At 49.8% G+C, this 20,095-nt stretch overlaps 3 protein-coding genes and 1 pseudogene across 3 annotated transcripts; 1 reads left to right on the forward strand and 3 right to left on the reverse strand.

The window, feature by feature from the left end:
• Positions 1-1,768: 1,768 nt before the first annotated feature.
• LOC127752704 (serine/threonine-protein kinase D6PK-like) lies at positions 1,769-7,621 on the forward strand. Its single transcript, XM_052278102.1, has 4 exons — positions 1,769-2,346; positions 2,443-2,541; positions 3,234-5,854; positions 6,516-7,621. Exons 3-4 carry the CDS (start codon positions 4,830-4,832, stop codon positions 7,429-7,431), a joined length of 1,941 nt encoding a protein of 646 aa, XP_052134062.1. The 5' UTR covers positions 1,769-2,346; positions 2,443-2,541; positions 3,234-4,829; the 3' UTR covers positions 7,432-7,621.
• Positions 7,622-7,810: 189 nt separating this feature from the next.
• Positions 7,811-9,256, reverse strand: LOC127752705 (uncharacterized). Its single transcript, XM_052278103.1, has one exon. It carries the CDS (start codon positions 8,900-8,902, stop codon positions 7,988-7,990), a length of 915 nt encoding a protein of 304 aa, XP_052134063.1. The 5' UTR covers positions 8,903-9,256; the 3' UTR covers positions 7,811-7,987.
• A 1,642-nt stretch (positions 9,257-10,898) lies between these two features.
• LOC127785966 (aspartic proteinase CDR1-like) lies at positions 10,899-13,446 on the reverse strand (annotated as a pseudogene).
• A 2,278-nt stretch (positions 13,447-15,724) lies between these two features.
• On the reverse strand, positions 15,725-19,736 carry LOC127752892 (protein ROLLING AND ERECT LEAF 2). Its single transcript, XM_052278333.1, has 4 exons — positions 18,455-19,736; positions 18,125-18,312; positions 16,859-17,082; positions 15,725-16,766 (listed from the first exon to the last, which is right to left on the reverse strand). The coding sequence occupies exons 1-4, from the start codon at positions 19,545-19,547 to the stop codon at positions 15,968-15,970; spliced, it is 2,304 nt and encodes a 767-aa protein (XP_052134293.1). The 5' UTR covers positions 19,548-19,736; the 3' UTR covers positions 15,725-15,967.
• Between the last annotated feature and the right edge of the window lie 359 nt (positions 19,737-20,095).

Genomic DNA, 20,095 nt, shown 5'->3' on the forward strand with positions numbered 1-20,095 from the left:
ATGTTTCTTTCTTTTTATATGTGTGTGGGGGGTGGCTGAATGTAATATGGGCAACAAGGACAGTGACAGGAGTGGCAACATGCAGGGACAAACCGGCCTCTCTCTACCACGTTCACAGCGAGAATGCAAGTGGATCTGTGGATGCATGCCTCGGTGGCGTGCGTGTCAACAGTGGTCAGTGTAGTGGATGACACATTCTTTCTCCCCTCGCACTGTCGGAGACGATATATATGATTCCATCAGTTAACTTCTCTCAAATCAAAATTTTCGTTTAAATATTTTAACTTTTATTCAAGTTATAACAAAAGCTGTACAGTTGTAGATTAAAAAAACTACAAGTGATCATTTCCACATCTATTTTATATTCTCACTAGCCATTTCTCCGAATCCAAAACTCTCCAAACAAATCTAGTTTTTCTCAAACGTGTAATTGGATTGCACGTCAATATATTAAAAGAAAAGAATATTTATTACGCAATACAATCAGCCCAAACAAACCTAGTCGCACACTATCATGCAAATGCACCTTAGTGGTAGTGGAGTAGATAAGCAGCCAACTATCAAACCGCAACGTGCTCAATGCTAACGACGTGCTAGCCTATGGCTTATTTTACCTTTTAGCTCTAATAAAAATAAAAAAATATATCTAACTGCTTCAGCAGACACACCTGCTTGTTGTCCTGCTGTGGCTTGCGTTAGATTTGTAATAATATAGTTTATTATATGGTTGATTGATTAATTAAATTATTAGCAGTCCCTTAAAAAATAATGTAGCAGTACTTGTGTAGTACGGACTATGTATATATTTTGATGTCAGTGTATGCATGTATGGGAGTTGAAAGAAGCTCAGAATTTTAAAATGAAGTCGTCATACTGTGTAAATCATGTTGTATTACCGTAACCACTTGCCGTTGCTTCCGGAAATAAGTTTACTTTAGATCCCTCAATTTATCATTGAATCTGAAATCCGTCCTGAACCGTACTACCAGATATGACGTGTTCATCAACTTTCAAAACCAATGCAAATAAGATTCTAATGCGGTTTCAACGGTAGTTTCGGCTGACATAGTGCTAAACCGGGTCCCCTTCTCCGCCAACCTTGTGGCTCCTCGGCACAGAGAAGGATGGCGGTCCATGGGTGGCTGTTGGATGCCGGGAAGGAGAAGAAGCAAGAAAGGAGAAAAGAGAAAGAAAATAAAAGGAAGGTGATACCCACTGCATTTTTTTATTTTTAATCAGACACTCACTAACATGTCGACGCCATGGTTTTTCTTGACTTTAAGTGCCATGCCAATGTCATGTAGGCGCCACATCAGCCGAAACCACCATATTGGGATCTTATTTGTATTGGTTTTGAAAGTCTAGGGATGCGCCATATGTATTGCGGTTAGGTATAAATTTTAGACTCGACGACAAATTGAGGGATCCAGTGTAAACTTATTTCTTGTCTTGGTGAACTACTGGGCCCAGATACCCAGTCTGACCAAAAGGCCCATTTACAGGTCGGCCTGCCTTGTCTCGCTGCGTTGCAATTGAATACGGCCCAACATGGAGGCCATTACTGGCAGGCCTGCTCGCGGTTCAGCAAAACGGCCCATTAAATACTCGGCCCAATTAATCTTGGTGAGTTCGAGGCTATCCCATTCCGGCCCAAACTGCTGGTGAATTGCTCCTGGGAATACGGCCCAAATTGTTCGGCCGCGCTTAGGGCCGTTGGATCAAGACGGATGGCCTGCGATGCTCCACGTAGTCGACCAGCCATCCTCCGCCCTCGTCGCCGTTTCCGCCACCGTTCCCGGCGAGCTCCGCCGCCTCCTTCGCCGACGATCTGGTCTTCCATGGCCAGCAAGGGAAATTCTGTAGATCTCAGGATCTCCCAACCCCCCCTCGAATTCGTCCAACCCGAGTGGAACCGCTCGCTGAGAGGACAGATCAAGAGGTTGGTGGTGGTGCTCTGCTCGGCGGCGATGGTATCCTCCTCCTCCCCAACCTGCTTGGTCCACGCCGCCTCGGATCGATTCCGCGGAGATATCTATGGGCTTTCCTCTCGCCTCCCCGCGCCGCCACGGCAGCGCACACTAGGTCATCAACGGGCGGATCGCTGGGCGGGATCAGCCGCCCCCATCGATCTCGCCATGGCGGCGAGGCGAGTCGTCAGCACCCTCACTACGCTGCGCTGCGCCACCCACTTCTCGTCTGACGAATCTGCCGTCATCGGTTGGGATTGGGATTTGGTAGTGCGATTGTTGGTGTTCGTTTATGTGCAGGGTGTGCCATTTCTTCAGTCCTTCGATACATGGAAGTTCATGTGTGCCAATGAATGTACTGTTAACAGTTTTGCTGCAGGTCCAATACATGTTCTCTACCACGATGCCGCAATTCGTGTGGATGGTGATTAAGGGCAATGCTGAATTGCTGATGCATTTCTTGTTTGAATTTCAGAAGGCGATTGGAGCCGGTGATCATTTGCTTGGGGTTTTACGTGAATAAGATGGGCCAATGTGCTTTGGATAACGCCCTTCAGACTCAGACTCTTCAGTGGTAAGGACATTGGTTCAAACCTATCTAATGTTTTGTAATTGATAGAACTGTCCGGTTTGACAATAGATTTCAAGCATTAGCTCAAATATTTATATTTCTGTAGATTTCTGTAGATTACATTGATCTAGCTGGCTAATGATTTGCTCTTGCACTTCTTGTCCTTGTTTGCAACTTGCATCCTGATTATTAATTTGTCCTTGGTGAAGTCTTAAGTGATGATCGTACTGTTAAAAGTCAAAAACTATATGCTCATGGATCTTCCCGACTGTGCCACCACTCCACGGTAGTGGCACAAAAACACGAGTTATCATCAATCAAAACACCTAGTGCAACTGAGTTAGTCTGCAAAGCCATGCGCATACATGTGTTCCTTTGGTTTGATGAAGTAATGGAGTAATCGAAGTGTTGAATGTGATGAACATCTCTCTGTTTAGGTCTCTTGTCAGAATGAAGATCTGTTTTTTCCCCAGCAAACCAACACCTAAATGGTGCTGTGTGCCAACTGCCGTAAGGCTCATCCAGTGCTCGTCTTTTTTGTTACACACACTATTTCATGGTCAACAAAAACCACAACAACAACCAGCTTCCTTGCAGACGTTGTTCCCAGAGAAGATTATTTTGGCTCTTCTTCTACATAGGAGTAGTACGTTGCAGGCTTGCAGCTGATGTCTCTTCTTCTTTGATGATTACAGGTCAAAAGCTATTTGTCATTTCTCTGGCTTATTCACAGAAAGCATTCTTCCAACTACTGCTGCAATGCTGCTGCTACTCCACTACAAACAAAACTAGGGAAAAAAGAAGCAAGGATGCATCATCAGATTGTGTGCCATGATCCAAGCCGAAGCTCCATCGATCCGTACACGAAGCAGCAGCAACAAACTTGTAGCACACCACTAAACTAAACTCTGATGACTGACAAAGTGAAATCGGCGCATCAAAGAACGAGACACACAGGTAAGCACCACATACCCCCTTTGACCGATCTTGCCTCAGCTACAAAAGACATGCTCGCTTGGATCAAATCTACAAAAAAAAATGCAACTTCAATCTCTCTTGGATCAAATCATCAAAAGACATGCTCGCTTCTTTCAAGAAAGAAAGGGAAAGGAATCTGGTGATGGTCTCCTTTCCCTTTTTTTTTTTCACCCTTTTCTAGAATAAAGGGAATGTTGGTTTTGAACAAGATGATCCCTAGGAAGGACAGTTTAGGAGGTAAAGAATATGCTACTCATAGCAATGACATTGAGTAAGATAGAATGCTCACTGTATAGAAACTGAAACACAACGCAAAGTTCTATAGGTTAGGTGCAGAGTAAGTAAGCCACAGCATCATGCCATTAAAATGTGCCAATACATAAGGTTACCGCTCCATCCAAACAATGAGTAGATGAGTACTAGAGTAGTACTATTATATAGTAATACCTTCGTGTTGTACAATATTAATAGTAGTTGGTTTGAACAAATTAGAAGATGTCCTGAAAATTCAGGATTAGTCCCCATTGAGTGCTCAAAGACTTTGTCATGACTATATAATTTCGAGTACTCGTAGAAAATAGAGTTTGTAGACTAAAGTAAAGTGGTTTAGTCATCTAATTTGGGTCCACAATATAAACAATAATATTAGTTCGCTCACATATTCAACTCCAGGAATTTTTGAAGCAAGAGATATATCTAGCTAAAAAAAACTTGAAGTTGGAGTTGCCAGTCCATAGAGAGAACAAATTTGTGAATCACTGCCTCTTATATATAGTTAAGGTCTCCTTTGGAGCGTATGATTTTCGAAGGAATTTCATAGGAACTGAACTGTTTCCTACCAAGAACCCATAAAAATCCTGCTTTTTAAAGGTTCCCAAACCTGTTTGGAACATGAGAGCTGAACCATTTCAAGCGAAACCCGCTCCAAAACCGGTATAGCATACCCATTCCTTAGGCCCACGACACTGACAGCCGCAGCTTATCAACCAAACCCTCTAGTACTACTGTACCTGTTCTTCACTAACGGTAATATAAGCATTGCAATCAAACAGCAACATCTAAGCAGCCGAAGCAGAGGAAGAAGACAGCAGCAACAGCAGCAGCAGCAGTTCTTCGGTTCTTCCTCTGTTCCTCTGCAGCTCACTCGGATTCTCTCTCTCTCTCTCTCCTCTGCAAAGCCTGCAACGCCTGCTGCTGCTGCTGCTGCAGTTTGGTTTCTCTCTCCATCTGCATCCTGCAGCTTCTGTCCCTTCTCCCCAACCTCTTTTGTCCGTTGCATTTCACCTCCATTAATCCAAGCACAGAGAGAGGAGATGCATCCGCCACGCTCACTGCACGCCAAGCCGCCAAGAAGCCACGGTCACCACGCGCGCTCGCGCTCCCAGCTGCCCACCGCCATTTCTGCGCCCAACCAAGATTTCCAGTTCCAGTTCCAGCTTCTCCCCAAGGTGTTCCAGTTCCACATGGACGTCGGCGGCGGCGGCGGCGGTGGTGGTGAAGGGAAGTCGTCGGAGAAGAAGGTTCTTGCTCAGCTGGAGCAGGTGAGGCTCAGCATTGCGTCGAGCGAGGACGAGGAGGACGGGGACGCGCCGCCCAGGAGCTCCTTCTCCGGGGCGAGCCACCCGCCGGAGCCGGTGGATGAGATGGATACGGTGTTCGTTGCCGTGGATGGCCGGGACAAGGCGGCCAAGCCGGTGATCGTGTGGGACGCGTCGCCGCCGCTGAGCGGCGCGGCGAGCCCGCACAGCAGCATCGACAGCTCCGGCGCGGCGGCCACGGTGACGAGCATCGCGCCCAGCTGCACCGTCACCAGCCTCAGCGCCAAGACCAGCGTCAGCAGCAGCGCGGCCAGCGACGGCAGCGGGTGGAGCAACAGCACGGCCGGCGCCGGCAGCGCCGCCGGCGGAGGCTCCGGCGGGAAGCCGCACAAGGGGGGCGACCCGAGGTGGAAGGCGATCCTCGCGGCGCGAGCCCGGGACGGGCCGCTCGCCATGGGCAACTTCCGCCTCCTCCGGCGCCTCGGGTGCGGCGACATCGGGACGGTGTACCTGTCCGAGCTCAGCAACGTCGCCGTCGGCGGCGGCGGCGGCGCGGCGAGGGCGTGGTTCGCCATGAAGGTGATGGACAAGGCGTCGCTGGAGAGCCGGCGGAAGCTGAGCCGGGCGCAGACGGAGCGGGAGATCCTCCAGCTGCTCGACCACCCCTTCCTGCCCACCCTGTACGCGCACTTCGAGACCGACAGGTTCGCCTGCCTCGTCATGGAGTTCTGCCCCGGCGGCGACCTCCATGCTCTCCGGCAGCGCCAGCCCCGCAAGCACTTCCCCGAGCACGCGGCGAGGTAATTTTCACTCCACTTTAATTCCATCTCTTGCTCTAGGCTCCTAATCTTGATAGGATTAGCATTCAGCAAGAAACCATACTCTGTTTAAAGTGACAAGATCAGGTATGGCAGTTCAGAGCTGTCACTGGAGAAATCTTTCAGTATTGCAGAAATTTTCTTCTCTAAAAAATTAATCTTGCCAAGCCTGAAGCTGGAACTGATGCATGATTGACACATTAACAAAATGGCTTAGTTTTTTTTTTCAGCATTTCAATTGACATTAGTGTATTAATAGTATAGTCAATGGATTATGCTCCGACTTCTCGAGTGGGGCATTTTGCCTGTCTGCTGCTTTTTCTATGTTGTGGAACAGGATATCTAAAATTAACAAATCTAGCAGACCACAAAGCATGTGTCAGTTGTCATGCTAAAGGTTGATAGTAGCATTTTGCCCACTAACCCATTTTGTGTTCGAATTAGGTATCTCAAACATAGACATCTTTTCCGATCTGTCCCTGAATTAACAAACATGATTATCCTACTTGTTTTTCCCAATATTTCTGATGTATCATGTAATCTTCTTCATGACGTTTGTTTGATCCGCCATATTCTTCTCTTCATCAGCTCATCTTAAACTGAAGCATACGATTTATTCTTTTCTTTTCCGGGGCTTTTGCAGGTTCTACGCCGCGGAGGTGCTCCTCGCGCTGGAGTATCTCCACATGCTCGGAGTGGTGTACCGAGACCTCAAGCCGGAGAACGTCCTGGTGAGGGACGACGGCCACATCATGCTCTCCGACTTCGACCTCTCGCTCCGCTGCGCCGTCTCGCCGACGCTGGTGATGTCGTCGTCCCTGGGCTCCGATCCCAAGAGGGGCAACAATGCGCAGTCGTGCGCCGCCCAGCCAGCCGCCTGCATCCAGCCGACGTGCTTCATGCCCAAGCTGTTCGGCAAGAAACCCAAGAGCAGCCAGCCGAGGCAGAGGTATCAGCAGCAGCAGCAGCAGCTGGCCGCCGCGGCGTTGCCGGAGGTGGTGGTGGAGCCGACGGGGGCGCGGTCGATGTCGTTCGTGGGGACGCACGAGTACCTGGCGCCGGAGATCATCAAGGGGGAAGGGCACGGCAGCGCGGTGGACTGGTGGACGTTCGGGGTGTTCCTGCACGAGCTCATGTACGGCAGGACGCCGTTCAAGGGGCAGACGAACCGGGCCACGCTGTTCAACGTCGTCGGCCAGCAGCTCCGGTTCCCGGACCACCCGCCGACGAGCAACGCCGGCAGGGACCTCATCAGGGGCCTGCTCGCCAAGGAGCCGCAGGGGCGGCTCGGCGTGAAGCGCGGCGCGGCGGAGATCAAGCAGCACCCCTTCTTCGACGGCGTCAACTGGGCGCTCATCCGGTGCAGCACCCCGCCCGGCGTGCCCAGGGCCGTCGAGCCCGTCGTCGTCGCCGCCTCGGCGGTGCCGGCGACGGCCAAGCCGCCGCCGGTGGACACCGTCGAGATGACAGTCCACAGCAATTGCAACAGCAGCAAGAGAATGGCAGGCCCTCCAGAGGTGGAGTCTGGAGGCAAGTACCTAGACTTTGAGTTCTTCTAGCAAGGTGAATGCAAAAATCTGCCAAATATTGCATCAGGCAGCTGAGAAAATATGAAGTTTTTAACCATATACTTGTTGTAGTTTGAGTTGTAACTGTAGTCACTAATCAGTGAGTCCCATACTTTCAGCATTTGGGCAAAGGCATTATCTGAATCTGACCAACCAGCTGAACTGCTGTGTTTTTCCCCTCTGTTGTTGCAATTCTATATTTCTATCACAGATGAACTAGTTAGCACCTATAATACTCCAATAGTAGGCTTAATGGAGTACCAAAAGTTTCCAATGTACAGCATGTTAGTGACATGCATAATCACACATTAGTTCTTGCCATGATTATATACAAAAACGTTTACAAGAGCATGCATAGATGTGGGAAGCATTGTGTATCAAAATGTGAATGCCCAGAGACACAGAAGGGTAGATTGTGTAGAACAAGAGAAGGAATTAAGGATACACTTCACAAGTCACAGCATTAGTAGTACATCATTAGTTAGTAATAAGCATTAGTAGTACATCATTAGTTAGTAATAAGCATTAGTAGTACTAGATTAGTGGGTTACAGGACGAGGTTATGTGAGGCGGCGTCGGCGAGGCCGACGCCGGCGGGAGGGTTGCGGTGGCGGGAGAGGGCGCGCAGCTGCGCGCGCTGGCACTCGAGGTTGGAGACGAGATCCACCCTCTCCTCCCGCGGCGGCCGCACGCGCACCGCCCTCGGGAACTCCACGAACCCCTTGATCCCCCTCGCGATGTGCGGGTTCTCGCCGCCGCCGGCGACCTCTCGCCGGTGCAGCAGCTGAGGCTGGCCGCCGCTCGTCGTCGCCTGGCTGATCTGCTGGCTCGTGGGGCTTGACTTGCCGGTGGTCGTCGGACTGCCGCCGCCGCCGCCGCCGCTGCTGCTGCTGTTGTCGTCGTCGGCGATGGCAGTGGCGGCGGAGGCGGCGGCGATCTCCCGCAGCGCCTCCTCCATGGCGGCCTTGGCGTCGGCGAGCTTCATCTGGACGCGCTCCTCCCGCCAGAGCTCGGCGACGCGCAGCATCCGGCGCTCGTCGTCGACCTCCTCCAGCGCGCGCTCCACCTCCGCGCGCATCTCGCCCACCTCCCCGCGCATCCTCCTGCACTCCGCCTCCGCCGCCCCGCGCCGCCGCCTCTCCTCCTCCAGCTCCGCGGCGAGCACCTCGCTCACCGCCTCCGCCTTCCGCCGCATCTGCCGCTCCACCTCCAGCTCCACCCTCAGCTCGCTCACCTCCACCCCCACCGCCGCCGCCGCCCCGCCGCCACCGCAGCGATACCACTCCACCATGTCATCCTCCACCTCCACCTCCATGCCGATCATAGGATGCCGAGACGAAGCGCTCGAGGAGGCGTGGCGGCGCGGCAACAAGTAGGGAGGGCTCGTGATCGACAAGGCTAGTGGTAGTGCGCCATGATTGGGGCGCGGAGGGGGAAGATTCCTGGGGCTTGTCTCCGCCATGGCCACCACCACCGCTTTGATTTTTCACCTACGCCATGGAGCTTTTTGGCGAGGTCGGGATGGAATATTTTAGTCGCCATGAGTGGCTCCAGCCTCCACCGCGTGGCCGGCATGGCATGGTCGCCGGCTTTGTGAGCTGTAAAAGCGACGAGAGCTAGCTAGCCCTAAGCCCTAGCCCGGCGGCGGCCGGACGAGGAGGGAGATGGTCACGTCGTCGATCACATGCGCGGATCCCGATTCCGATGCCGCCATGATGGCGGGCTCATGCTCCATCTCTCCTCCTGTCCTGCTATTGCAACGCCGCCATGAATGATTCTTGAAGCTTTGCCAAATTGCAATGCATTGAACGATCGTTAATTAGGCCGTGTCCAGTTGTTTTGGCCAATTTTTTTTACATAGGACACACATTTAAAACATTTAAAATATTAAATGTAGATTAATAACGAAACCAATTACAGATTCCGTCTATAAACTGTGAAACAAATCTATTAAGTCTAATTAATCCGTCATTAATAAATATTTATTGTAGCATCATATTGTCGAATCATGGTGTAATTAGGCTCAAAATATTCGTCTCGCAATTTATATGCAAACTGTGCAATTGATTTTTTTACCATATTTAATGCTCTATATATATATATATATCCAAATATTTAATATGATGAAAAAGTTTAAAGTTTGAAGAGAACTAAAGAAAGCCTTAATTAATTCGGAATTGATTTTCTGCTGCAATTGTGCAGGCAATTACTCCATGAATTGATTTTTGTGTGTTGCTGCTAGATGGATGGATCGATCTGTTCTTTCGTGCGTGGATCGATGTGATTTGTAAGGATTGCATGGTACGCGAGGTCGTAGTAAATGGCTTTCACTGACGCTTTCGTAACGGGCACTGGATGAATCGCCATGAATCAGCAACATCCGTGATCTGATGCCAATCAATGCTGCTGCCTGTACGTGTTGCTGGCTTTGCTGCAGTGCAGTGAGGAAAAAGTACACCGAAAGTCCCTCAATTTGTTATCGAGTTACAAAATCATCCCTCAACCGTAAAACTAGATACCGGACGTCCCTCAACTAACAAAACCGTTCACTTTATATCCTTCGGTGGTTTTGACGCTGGTTTTGTCTGACGTGGTGACTAAGTCAGCGTGGGACCCACGTGGGCCCCACATGTCATAGTGCCAGGTCATCTCTCTCCTTCCCTCTTCTCTCCCTTCCTCATCTCTCTCATTTCTCTCCTCTCTGCAGGGTGGCTGGCGGTGGGGAGGAGGTCCGGCGGCGGCGCGTGCGACGTCGAGGTTGGACCATCGGAGAGGCCCGGGAGGCGGCGGAGGCGGCGGCGACGATACGGGATAAGGGCGGCGGCGGCTGCGACGCTTGAGAAGGGAGAGGCGGCCGGCGGCGCCGACGCCGTCCACGTCAACGGCGTCGCCGGCGGGAGTATGTGACCGCGGGGCAGCGGCGGGCGGAGCAGGCGGTGGCGGGAGGAGATCTGCAGCCATGGACGACGATGGCGGCGGCGTCCTCGCTCTCCCCGTCCCGCTCCCGCAGCGCGCCTGCCCGCCGCTCGTCTCCTCCGCCGGCCGGCCGCTCCCCGCGCAGTCTGCGGCGGCAAAGGTTCCCGAGGATGGACACCGGCTGCTGCTCCGTCGTCGCCACGATCGCCAGGCACAACGTCCCCTGTTGCACCGTCACGAACGCGTTCTCCTGCTTCAGCGCCACCGCCGAACTCCAGCGTCAAGTCCGGACTTGCCTGTTCGGTTTGCTTCCTGCTGGCTGTACACATGAGGTCATTCAAGATCAGTAACTCATACTCTATTCTAGCAAGCTGGCTGTTGGTGAGAATTCTGAATTCTCATTTCATCGCCTAACGAAGATCGAAGATCGGAGTGTTATACATCAATCAATTTCTCAGCTGGGAGTGTTACTCCTGTATTGCTCTACAATTTATGGGTCATGTAATTTGATCTCTCACAGAATCTATAGCGAGGTAAGAAAGCGAAACCGGCGCCACAAAATATCTTGAAATTCTGCTTGTTCATATCATGTTCTTTTGATTAAAGAACAGCTTAGCTTGAGATTGTTCTGTTCACTTGCAGTTTGCAGGAGTAACACAGCTTATTTTTGCATTTCTGTATCTTACTATCCTTTCTACATAAGTACTGTGATTATCTGAACAAGATGGACTTCTGGAGATGTTTATCGATGTGATTTGTGATTCTCTCTCTGGCTTCCACCTCCCGCCCGGCCACCTCGTAGCACAGCTGCAGCAGCCCGTCCGGCGACTACACCGGCGGCAGCGTGATCCGGCGGGAGAGCTCGTCGACGAGTGGTTCCATCAGAGCTGGGTCGAGGAATGTCAGCGTACCGGAGTCCGCGATGATGCGCGAGCTCGCCGCCGACGCCACGGTCTTGTTGCCGACCTTGACGGAGTCGAGGACCACGGTGTAGTACGTGTCCACATCCCCGGCGACGAGTGGCGTGCTCGCCACGCTGGGCTCGGTGACATTGGCGAGGGCGCCGAAGAAGTGTTGACGGAGTGCGAGACGAGGCAGTAGGAGAATCTCCGGCCGAGCGACGCCGCGCCACCGAGCTGCATCACGAGGGAGACCGCGCCGCCGCCGAGCCCGACTAGCCCGTCGGCCGGGAACGAGCTGGCCGTCGCGGTGGAGCCACCGAACTTGACGCTGCCCACGCCGCCTCGTGGTCGTGGGTAACGGCCGACGGGGGAGCACGTGCGCCGCTCCTACCCCCGCCGCCCCTCCCCCACTGCTCGCCTGCAGCTCCTCCCCAGGGCCGGTCCTATGATTTTGAGGGCCATAGGCGAACTTATCGTGATGGGCCCTCTAAACTATATAAAAAAATTTGTGATATATATAGACGCTAATTTTACTTGCAAAACAAAAATAAATACATCCATATATTAAATTTAACATGTCTGGTAATTATTGAGAAATAAAGTCGACCAAAATAATACCTTAGAACTAATATCATTACCTTAGTGAAAAATAGAACTCCATCATATTCATTGCTTCTTATGAAAAGATACTTCTTTGGATATTTCTTGATGCAAAATCATCAAGAACGGTATTAAGATCAATAGTGTCCAAGATATCATTCTCGATAGAGCACATAACCAAGCCATTTAACCTTTCTTGCGACATAGTTGATCTCAAATAGTTCTTCAACAACCTCAATTTTGATAAACTTCTTTCAGCTGAAGCTACCGTCATCGGTACAGTTAAGAGAATTCGATAGGCAACTGAAACATTTGGATAGCAATCTATATCCATAACAGACTTCAGAATCTCAGGCGCGGACATCGAAGATTCTGACTAAAAATCATTGATCTAAACATCGGATGAGTTCTCATGAGTAAGGGCCCCTTTGAATCGCAGGGTAGAAAAAACAGAGGAATAGGAAAAATACAGGATTCTAGCAGGAATTGAAGTGTAAAACAGAGGATTGCAAAACACATGAAAAACACAGAAATAGTCGTTTGATTGGAGCGCAGGAAAAACACAGGAATCGGATGAGAGAGATAGACTCAAAGGAAATTTTCCAAGAGATTGGAGCTCTTGCTAAATTTCCTCCAAAATCCACATGCAATGTGCCATTCCATAGGAATTTCATAGGATTTGGAGAGCTTCAATCCTTTGAATCAAAGGGCCAAATAGGATAGTTTCCTATAGGATTTGAATCCTATGAAATTCCTACATGAATCCTTTGATTCAAAGGGGCCCTAAATGTTTTCGCAAAAATCTTGCAGTGCGACCAAAGATCTACTTCATCGAAGGATTTTAAATTTTTAGAGTTGGCCCCCCACCATCATGGGCCCCCGCGGTCGCCTCGGCTGCATAGGGCCAGGGCCGGCCCTGCTCCTTCCTCCACCGCTACCGCGTCGCTCGTCGTTGCCATCACCGCAGCCGTGTTGCCTGCGTCGCAACAAATTGGAGAGAAGTCAGATAGAGATGAGGAAGGGGGAGGAGAGAAATGACATGGCACTCTGACATGTGGGGGCCATGTGGGTCTCACGCTGACTCAGCCGCCATGTCAGACAAAACCAGCGTCAAAACCACCGGAGGATCTAAACTGAACGGTTTTTGTTAGTTGAGGGACGTCCGGTATCTGGTTTTGCGGTTGAGGGACGATTTTGTAACTCGATAACAAATTGAGGGACCTTCGGTGTACTTTTTCCGTGCAGTGAAATGCAAAGCCCGGTGGACTTTCTGACAGACCAAACTGGGCCGGAGGAAAGGCCCATAATAATGCAGCTACGGATTTGGGCCGTTTTGATACACGGGCCTATGGATAGGGCCGTTTTACCACTTCCGTTGGAGCGTGTTGTATTTTGGGCCTTTTATAGCATTTGGTTGTGGTTCCAAAACTTGAAATTAAAGAGGGCAGCGACCGCCGAACCAATGCTTTCATGGCGCCGCCGGTGCCAGCGAGGCCGCCGCCGCTTCCCTCGTCGGCGACGACCGGCCTCGCGCACTCGTTGGTACGTCACCGCTTGCTCTCTCGATCATACTTGCATACTGGTCCATGGCACGCATGGCGCGTCGCTTTCTATCTCTACCTAGAGATACTGGTACTTGGATAGTTGGATCCTAGATTTATAATTTCACCGCATTGTGTTTGTTGTAAACCAATGCGCTTATTAGCAGATCACCGGATTCGTTCCCCGTCTCTTCTACAGCAGTAGAGATGTTAGAAGATGTAGAACACCTGCGCGCTTTCCAGCCTTTCCTTTGTCCTTAAGAACATCGCAGATGTAGAAAATGTACACAGATGTAGTATGAAGTTCTTTCTTAATTATAGGTCTAATCTCGAGTACAAACCCACATATATGTTTCAAACCGCCCCACTATATATAGAGAGAGGTCTTAGGAGGAGATACATTTTATCTCTACTCCGATTCATATTGGCCCACGAGAAATCTATCTCCTAGAGATTTGTTTCACAACAATATTCACTTTCTTCTATTTGGATCCTACAAGTTCCACCAATTAATTAAGATTGCATACAGTTTGTTACACTGCATGCCACACCTCCGATTATGATTCTTGAAAAGAATTGGTCGAGACAGGCGGGTTTTTTTAACAATGCTGAACATTGATATCTTTTTTATATATTTCGATCGGATGATGTATGGAAATCATATGCATAGATTTGCCTAAAATCTACTGTTACGAAATCATGATATTATGAATTTTTCCTCTCTTGTTTTCAAATATTTTGCAACCAGAATTAGCAATTAGAGCCTCATTTTGAAGACCTTATAGTTCTTGCTCACAGAAATGATCGAGTGAGCATGCATCATCATTCGTTTGTCATGCACATGGCCATAGCCCATAGGCGTAGAGCCCATCACAAGCCACACCACATCATTAGCACTGTTCCATATAGAACATCATCATACAATGCATGACCAGAGTAAAAAAAAAAAAGGAAAAAAATACTGTGATCTTGCCTGCCACTATCATGTCTCTTCCAAGTTCTTATCCTCTCTCGTGTAACAATAGAAGCACCCACTTATAGGTGCCATGGTATTGTCTGGTCCAAAACACCCAATTAACACCTACACTTGCAAAAGGGTCAGCTACATACCAAACCAGACACACTTCTTTATCACCAGATTCTCTATCCAGCATGAGAGTGTTTTTTGGACCCTTGCCCTAGCCCACAAATCATCTCACAACTTGGGCATGAAACAGCAGTGGGGACCCAACCAGAGTCACAAAATTGATCGGTTTTCGGTGGTCAGTTTGTGGAAACCGGTCGGTTTTAGTTGGTGTTTTATAGCATTAAATGAAAGTCATTAGTTTTTTATCAGTTTTCGTAAACCAAGTTTTTTTTATCGGTTTTCGTAAACCAGTTTTTGTTCCCAAAAAGAAAAGGAATGTTGATACCATATGCCCCAAGAATTCTCTCCATGCTTCCAGCCATCAAATCCAACAATGTGGACATGTGGTACTAGTAGGACTAGTATCATGCATGCCATGGAGATGAATGCCACAACCACTTTTTCATGCCCTTTCACAAGAAAGAAAGGAAGGAGTAGAGTAGTTGCCCTTTGCAAACCAACAGCCTTGTCATGCATGATGCAGCTGTGTCCAACAACCAGCATAGGTCCAAATTGCCAGCCTTGCTGGTATTCATCTCCCAGCCAGCCAAGCCAACTATGTTGTTGAAGAAGAGGGCAACTGGTTATCACTGATCAGATATTCAGATATATTCAGATATGCCATGCAATGCAAGCTATGGCAGACAAAGAGGGGCATGCATGAGTAGTGACACAGCATTTGACTAATCCCTTCGCGGCTAAGTCACAGCAACTTTAAAAGGCAGGTCCTTTTTACAGTTGTTGCAGACTTGCTGGCTTGATGCAGGTAGGAAAGGAAGAACAGACGAAACTTTAGAACGAAATGCATGTGCAAAAGCAGATATGATTATGTGTCGTTTCAGACAAACAACAAAAAGAGGCTGTGGTGAGTTGTGAGCATCAGAGCATTGGCCAAAACTCCAGAAGTCTAAAATGACGTTGCTAGATCATGTTTTAGTTAATCTTGGACAATGCAGCACGACATTAATTACATGGGGACCAAAATGGGACATCAAAGATTCAAGACGAATGTCCTCCATCCAGACAGTCAGACAGCACAAAGATGCAGGGACAGCTCCAAGTCTCCAACCACTGGAAACATAGCTAATTCAGTTCAGAATTCTGACATTTTTTTCCCAGAAGAACAAATGGTTAGTTACTATCTTCCATGGGAGAAGTGCAAGCATAACTCGCCGTTAGATTTGTGACCACAGCGTCTGTACATTGTAATCTTCCCTTGCACTTCACAGGACAGGCAAAAGAACATCAACAATCCTGAGTAAAATCATTTATCTACAACCAAAATGACCAACTCCCAACAAGGCAAAACATCAAGGGAGCCTTCTCCCCATATTCTCATCACTAATTTTAGCTATATATATTGCATTTTCCCTATATAAATTACTGAACCACCCAAAAAGACTTAACGAACGGTTTCTTGGAAAGTCTGGCAGCACAAGCTTCTACCGCACCGATCCAGCTCGCCTGCAGACAACGTCAAGGGCTTCAACAACTGTTCCTGAGAAACCAGCTATGGCTTGGAACATTCCTGGCAGGCCTGTTTGGATGTTGTTCAGTGTCATTGATCTAGTTACCTCCACTGCCTTAGCATGCCTTGTCATTTCGTCCTCCACCTTCCGCCGACATTGGGCAATCTCGGTTTTCTTCTCTGCAAGAGGATCGCGGGCATCGAACGAATGGCTTTCAATGCCATCGCGCCCACTGCCAGGAAGGCCAAGGCCAACCATTGAATAGGATTGGTAGTACTTCTTCTCAATGGCTCGAAGTGAGTTGGTCTTCTTTTCCAGCTCCTTTGAATATGTCTCTGCCCGCTTTTTTATTTTCATCTCCTCTGCCTGCTTAGTGTAGATTACATGGACAACATTCACAAAGCTTTTGATAGCCTCTGAAGCCGAAGCATCTGGAAGCCGGTCCAGTGCTTGCTTCCACTCATCACAGAAGGTGGTGAGTTCACGAGAGATCAGCGAGGTGTAAGCCTCTTGTGGGATATTACTGTCCACTTGGAAGAGTGTGAGCTTCAACCAGCCATAGAGGGCACGTATATAATCACGTTGATACTTGATGAGACGGTTGAAGTTTGAGTGCCATGCTGAGACAGCAGCCTCAAGATCACGGGTTGCAAGCCGGTGGAGGTCAGATGTTGACTCAGCCATGGAATTGTCTACCAGACCACGGACTTGCTGAACAATTTCATTCTGGATCTCATGGAAATGGTTCATTGATCTCCACATGCTCAACAGCCTGCATATCAATATTCAGATACAATTTAAATACTTGCACACAATGTCACAAAATCTGGTATCATAGATGTCAGAACAGGGAACAAGTCTTACGCGAAGCAAAGCTCGACAAGCTGTGGTGCAAGCTCATTGTCACGCACCCTGACAATGGCTGAGGATGTGGTAGTTGCAGCCTGTGAAGTCACAATGATCAACGATTGCAGCTTGTTTATGGAGGCCTTGGTCTTATCCAGCTTGGTACTATCCCTCCCTCTGTATTCCAGGCTCTGCAGAGTAGAAAGCTTCTTCTCGTGCTCAATCTTAACGCTCTCTCTAGCCTGAAGCAGTAAAAAGTTAATACATATGGGAATAGTTTCATAAACTGCTTAGAGAATAGAAGCATTTAGTAGACACCTGACAGTAAGAATCCATTATGTTCTAGATTGCAGAAATAAAAAGAACATTGGTTGGTCTCACTCAATTATCGAATAGATATGGTATAAGTCTCATGCCTACCAAGGGTAATGCCCCTAAAGGCCTAAACATCTCTGGACTCTGGTGCTTTAGACATAGATACGCTAAATCTACCTTTGGCATTATGAGGTATATTTATGTGCAGTAAAGACAATTTCTTGAGGATCTAAACCTTCACCCACAAAGAATCTCAAAGGACAGGAGTAGTTTAGATATAAAAAGAGAATAAAGCAAGGGTAGAGGATATGAAGGTGTGGTTGAGAGATCAATGGCCATGTATTGTGCCTGCTTCCTTTAATGAAAGTAGTGAAAATTATCAACCAAATGCTACAGCTGTTTCAGAATCCAGAGTAGGCAAGTGCAGGACCTCTGTAAAGACGCTTTATGCAACAGAATCAGATTCTTCTACCACATTTGCTGAACAAAAGGCGGGCTGCTCAAAACACCAATTTCAAATGAGGTGAAGCTACACCTAATCGATTAGAAGCTACACCAGAAGTGTTAAAGTTAGCCTCAATTCATCCTTGATCATTTGACTGCTAGGTAGGCCTATGCTGCAATGCCAAGTGCAACAGTTCATGCATTCTATTCTAGCATCCAACAAGGGTGGCTACTAGAAGATTACACCTCATTAAACTTGCATTGCTGCTAAAGTTGTGCAGTGACCTAAATTATCGGTTAGTCCACTACTATGCTCTAGCAAATATATATAGCTGGATAATTTTCAAGTGGAGCCAAGTGAATAGTTTGAAGATGCTTCACCGACAACGAATGATTGAGGCGCGCAACAAAAAATGTCACAGCAAACAAACACCTCAATTCTAGTGGTGTGCTCATCTCTCAAGTATAACCACTAACCAGCAGTCAAGAATGGCATTGTAATCAAGTGCCGATGAGCAGAATTACCTTGACCTCCTGGTAGAGCTTTTTCTCCCAGGCCAAAAGACGCTCCAGCGTCGACCCATGGCTCTTCCCTTCCATCGACTCCATCTCTAACGCATTGGTGTCCAACTTGTAGCGCACAGCCAATGGTGGCTTTGAAGTCCATGTCGACGACAGCGACGATAGCAAGCTGTTCGAGTGGTACACCGTCTCTGCAAAGGAAGAAATCGAATTAAGTGAAATTGTTAAGCGATCGCTTGCGTTTTTCACTAAAAATGTACATTGCTACACCAATTCAAACCACATTATAGTTTTTGTTCAAGCATAATATGTCTGCTATGAATCTCTGATTACTTTTGAGCTGCCGGAAGTTGCGGTCCAGCTGCGCGCGGCTAGCCTCCAGGAGCTCCGAGACGCCATTGCCGGCCTCGGCCGCCTTGACAAAGTACTCCTCGATGGCGGCCACGATCTCCGCCAGCGTGCGGTGGCGGATCACCATCCGCATCTCGGCGGCCGCCGTGACCGTGGAGGAGGAGTCCCCGGCCTCCGACCTCTCGTCCCTCCTCCTCAGCGGCAGCGGCAGCGGCGCGGCGGCGTACTCCGACGGCGCCGTGCCGCCGTACTCCGATCTGGGCGCGAAGCCGCACTCCGATCTGTTCCCCATTTCCCCCTCCTCCGATCTGGTCTCCGAGGTGGTCGTCGACGCGTAGTGGTCGTCGTCGTCCTCCCATCCGCCGCAATGCATCTCCTCCTCCCTCTCGTCGTCGTCGTCGTCGACCTCGTCCTCTTCCTTGAGGTGGTGGGGGTGGAGGTAGCCCCGGGCCTTCTCCTCCTCCTCGAGCTCGCGGAGGCGGTTGGCCTCCTCGAGGTCGGCCTTGCGGCGGTCGAAGAACTCGGAGTCCGGCGGCGACGGCGGGTAGAAGTTCTCCCAGTCCCACGCCGACGACGACGACGGCGTCCCCACCACCGGCTTCCGGAACGACGACCGCGCCGGGCTGGCGACGCTGGAGTCGGACAGGATGTGCGGCACCTTGAGGCGACGCGGCCCGCCGCGGGGAGCCCTCACCGCCACGGGAGGAGGCGGCTGATGCGACTGCGTGGGCGGTGGCGGCGGCGGCGCCTGCTGGTGCTTGGGGAGCAGCGGCGTCGGTGGCGGGAGCGAGGACGACGCCGTGGATGACGGCGGCGGCGGCGTCGGCGTCGGCGCCAGCGCGGGCGCGGCCGTGGTGAGGAGCACCGGCGCGGTGTGGTGCGACACGGCGAGCGACGGGTGGCCCTGCGCGAAGCGGGAGAGCGCGGCGGCGGTGAGGCGGAGGGAGCGGAGGTAGTCGGCGTGCGCCGACGCCAGCTGCTGCCTCGACGCCACCGCCTCCTTCATGTGCCGCCGCCGCTCCTTGCACCGCCGCACCGTGTCCTCCTGCTCCACCTTCGACGCCGTGCACCCCATCGCCCCCCACCCGCGACGCGAGCGCGCGCGCGCGCTTCCCCTCCTCTCCGATTCGATCTAACGCCCTCTCCGATTCGCCGTCGTCTCCCTCCTCGCTGCGGCGAGAGAGAGAGAGAGGAGTTGGCTGCTCTACTCGAGTGGGAGGAGTGAGCTGCAGCTGCTGCTTCGCTTTGCTTTGCTCTCTATTCTCGCTTCAGTTGTGTGTGGTTTTTGGTTTTATTTTTTTTTCTCGCCCTTTCGCTTTCGTGTTTCCTGGCCCGGTAGCCGTGTGGGGGGTGGGGGCCATGGCGAGTAATTTTGATTTTATTTTTTTTTTGAAGGTTGTGACTACACAGTTTGAGGTAAACTGGTTTTTGAAGCCTTTTTGTTTTTTTAGGAGGTTCTTGAAGCTTTTTTTTTTAGCTAAAAAAGGTTTTTGAAGCCTTTTTAGCTGCTTCGCTCACCATGAAACACCACAAATGTGCGATCATAACTGTTTTTTTTCTCTGTCAAACTTATGACACAACATGTTTTCCCTTTTTGCTTTTAAAAGGATATCTTATATAATG

The sequence above is a fragment of the Oryza glaberrima genome, chromosome 10 (assembly GCF_000147395.1).
Source record: "Oryza glaberrima chromosome 10, OglaRS2, whole genome shotgun sequence".
In the NCBI taxonomy this organism is placed as follows: domain Eukaryota; kingdom Viridiplantae; phylum Streptophyta; class Magnoliopsida; order Poales; family Poaceae; genus Oryza; species Oryza glaberrima.

Bases quoted from the DNA above. Each gene is read 5' to 3' on its own strand.
- LOC127752705 (XM_052278103.1), bottom strand. From the start codon at position 8,902: ATGGCGGAGACAAGCCCCAGGAATCTTCCCCCTCCGCGCCCCAATCAT.
- LOC127752892 (XM_052278333.1), bottom strand. From the start codon at position 19,547: ATGGGGTGCACGGCGTCGAAGGTGGAGCAGGAGGACACGGTGCGGCGG. The intron at 18,313-18,454 runs GTAATCAGAGAT...CTTCCTTTGCAG, and splicing joins CAACTTCCGGCAGCTCAAAA to AGACGGTGTACCACTCGAAC. The intron at 17,083-18,124 runs GTAATTCTGCTC...TTACTGCTTCAG, and splicing joins AGCTCTACCAGGAGGTCAAG to GCTAGAGAGAGCGTTAAGAT.
- LOC127752704 (XM_052278102.1), top strand. From the start codon at position 4,830: ATGCATCCGCCACGCTCACTGCACGCCAAGCCGCCAAGAAGCCACGGT. The intron at 5,855-6,515 runs GTAATTTTCACT...GGGCTTTTGCAG, and splicing joins TTCCCCGAGCACGCGGCGAG to GTTCTACGCCGCGGAGGTGC.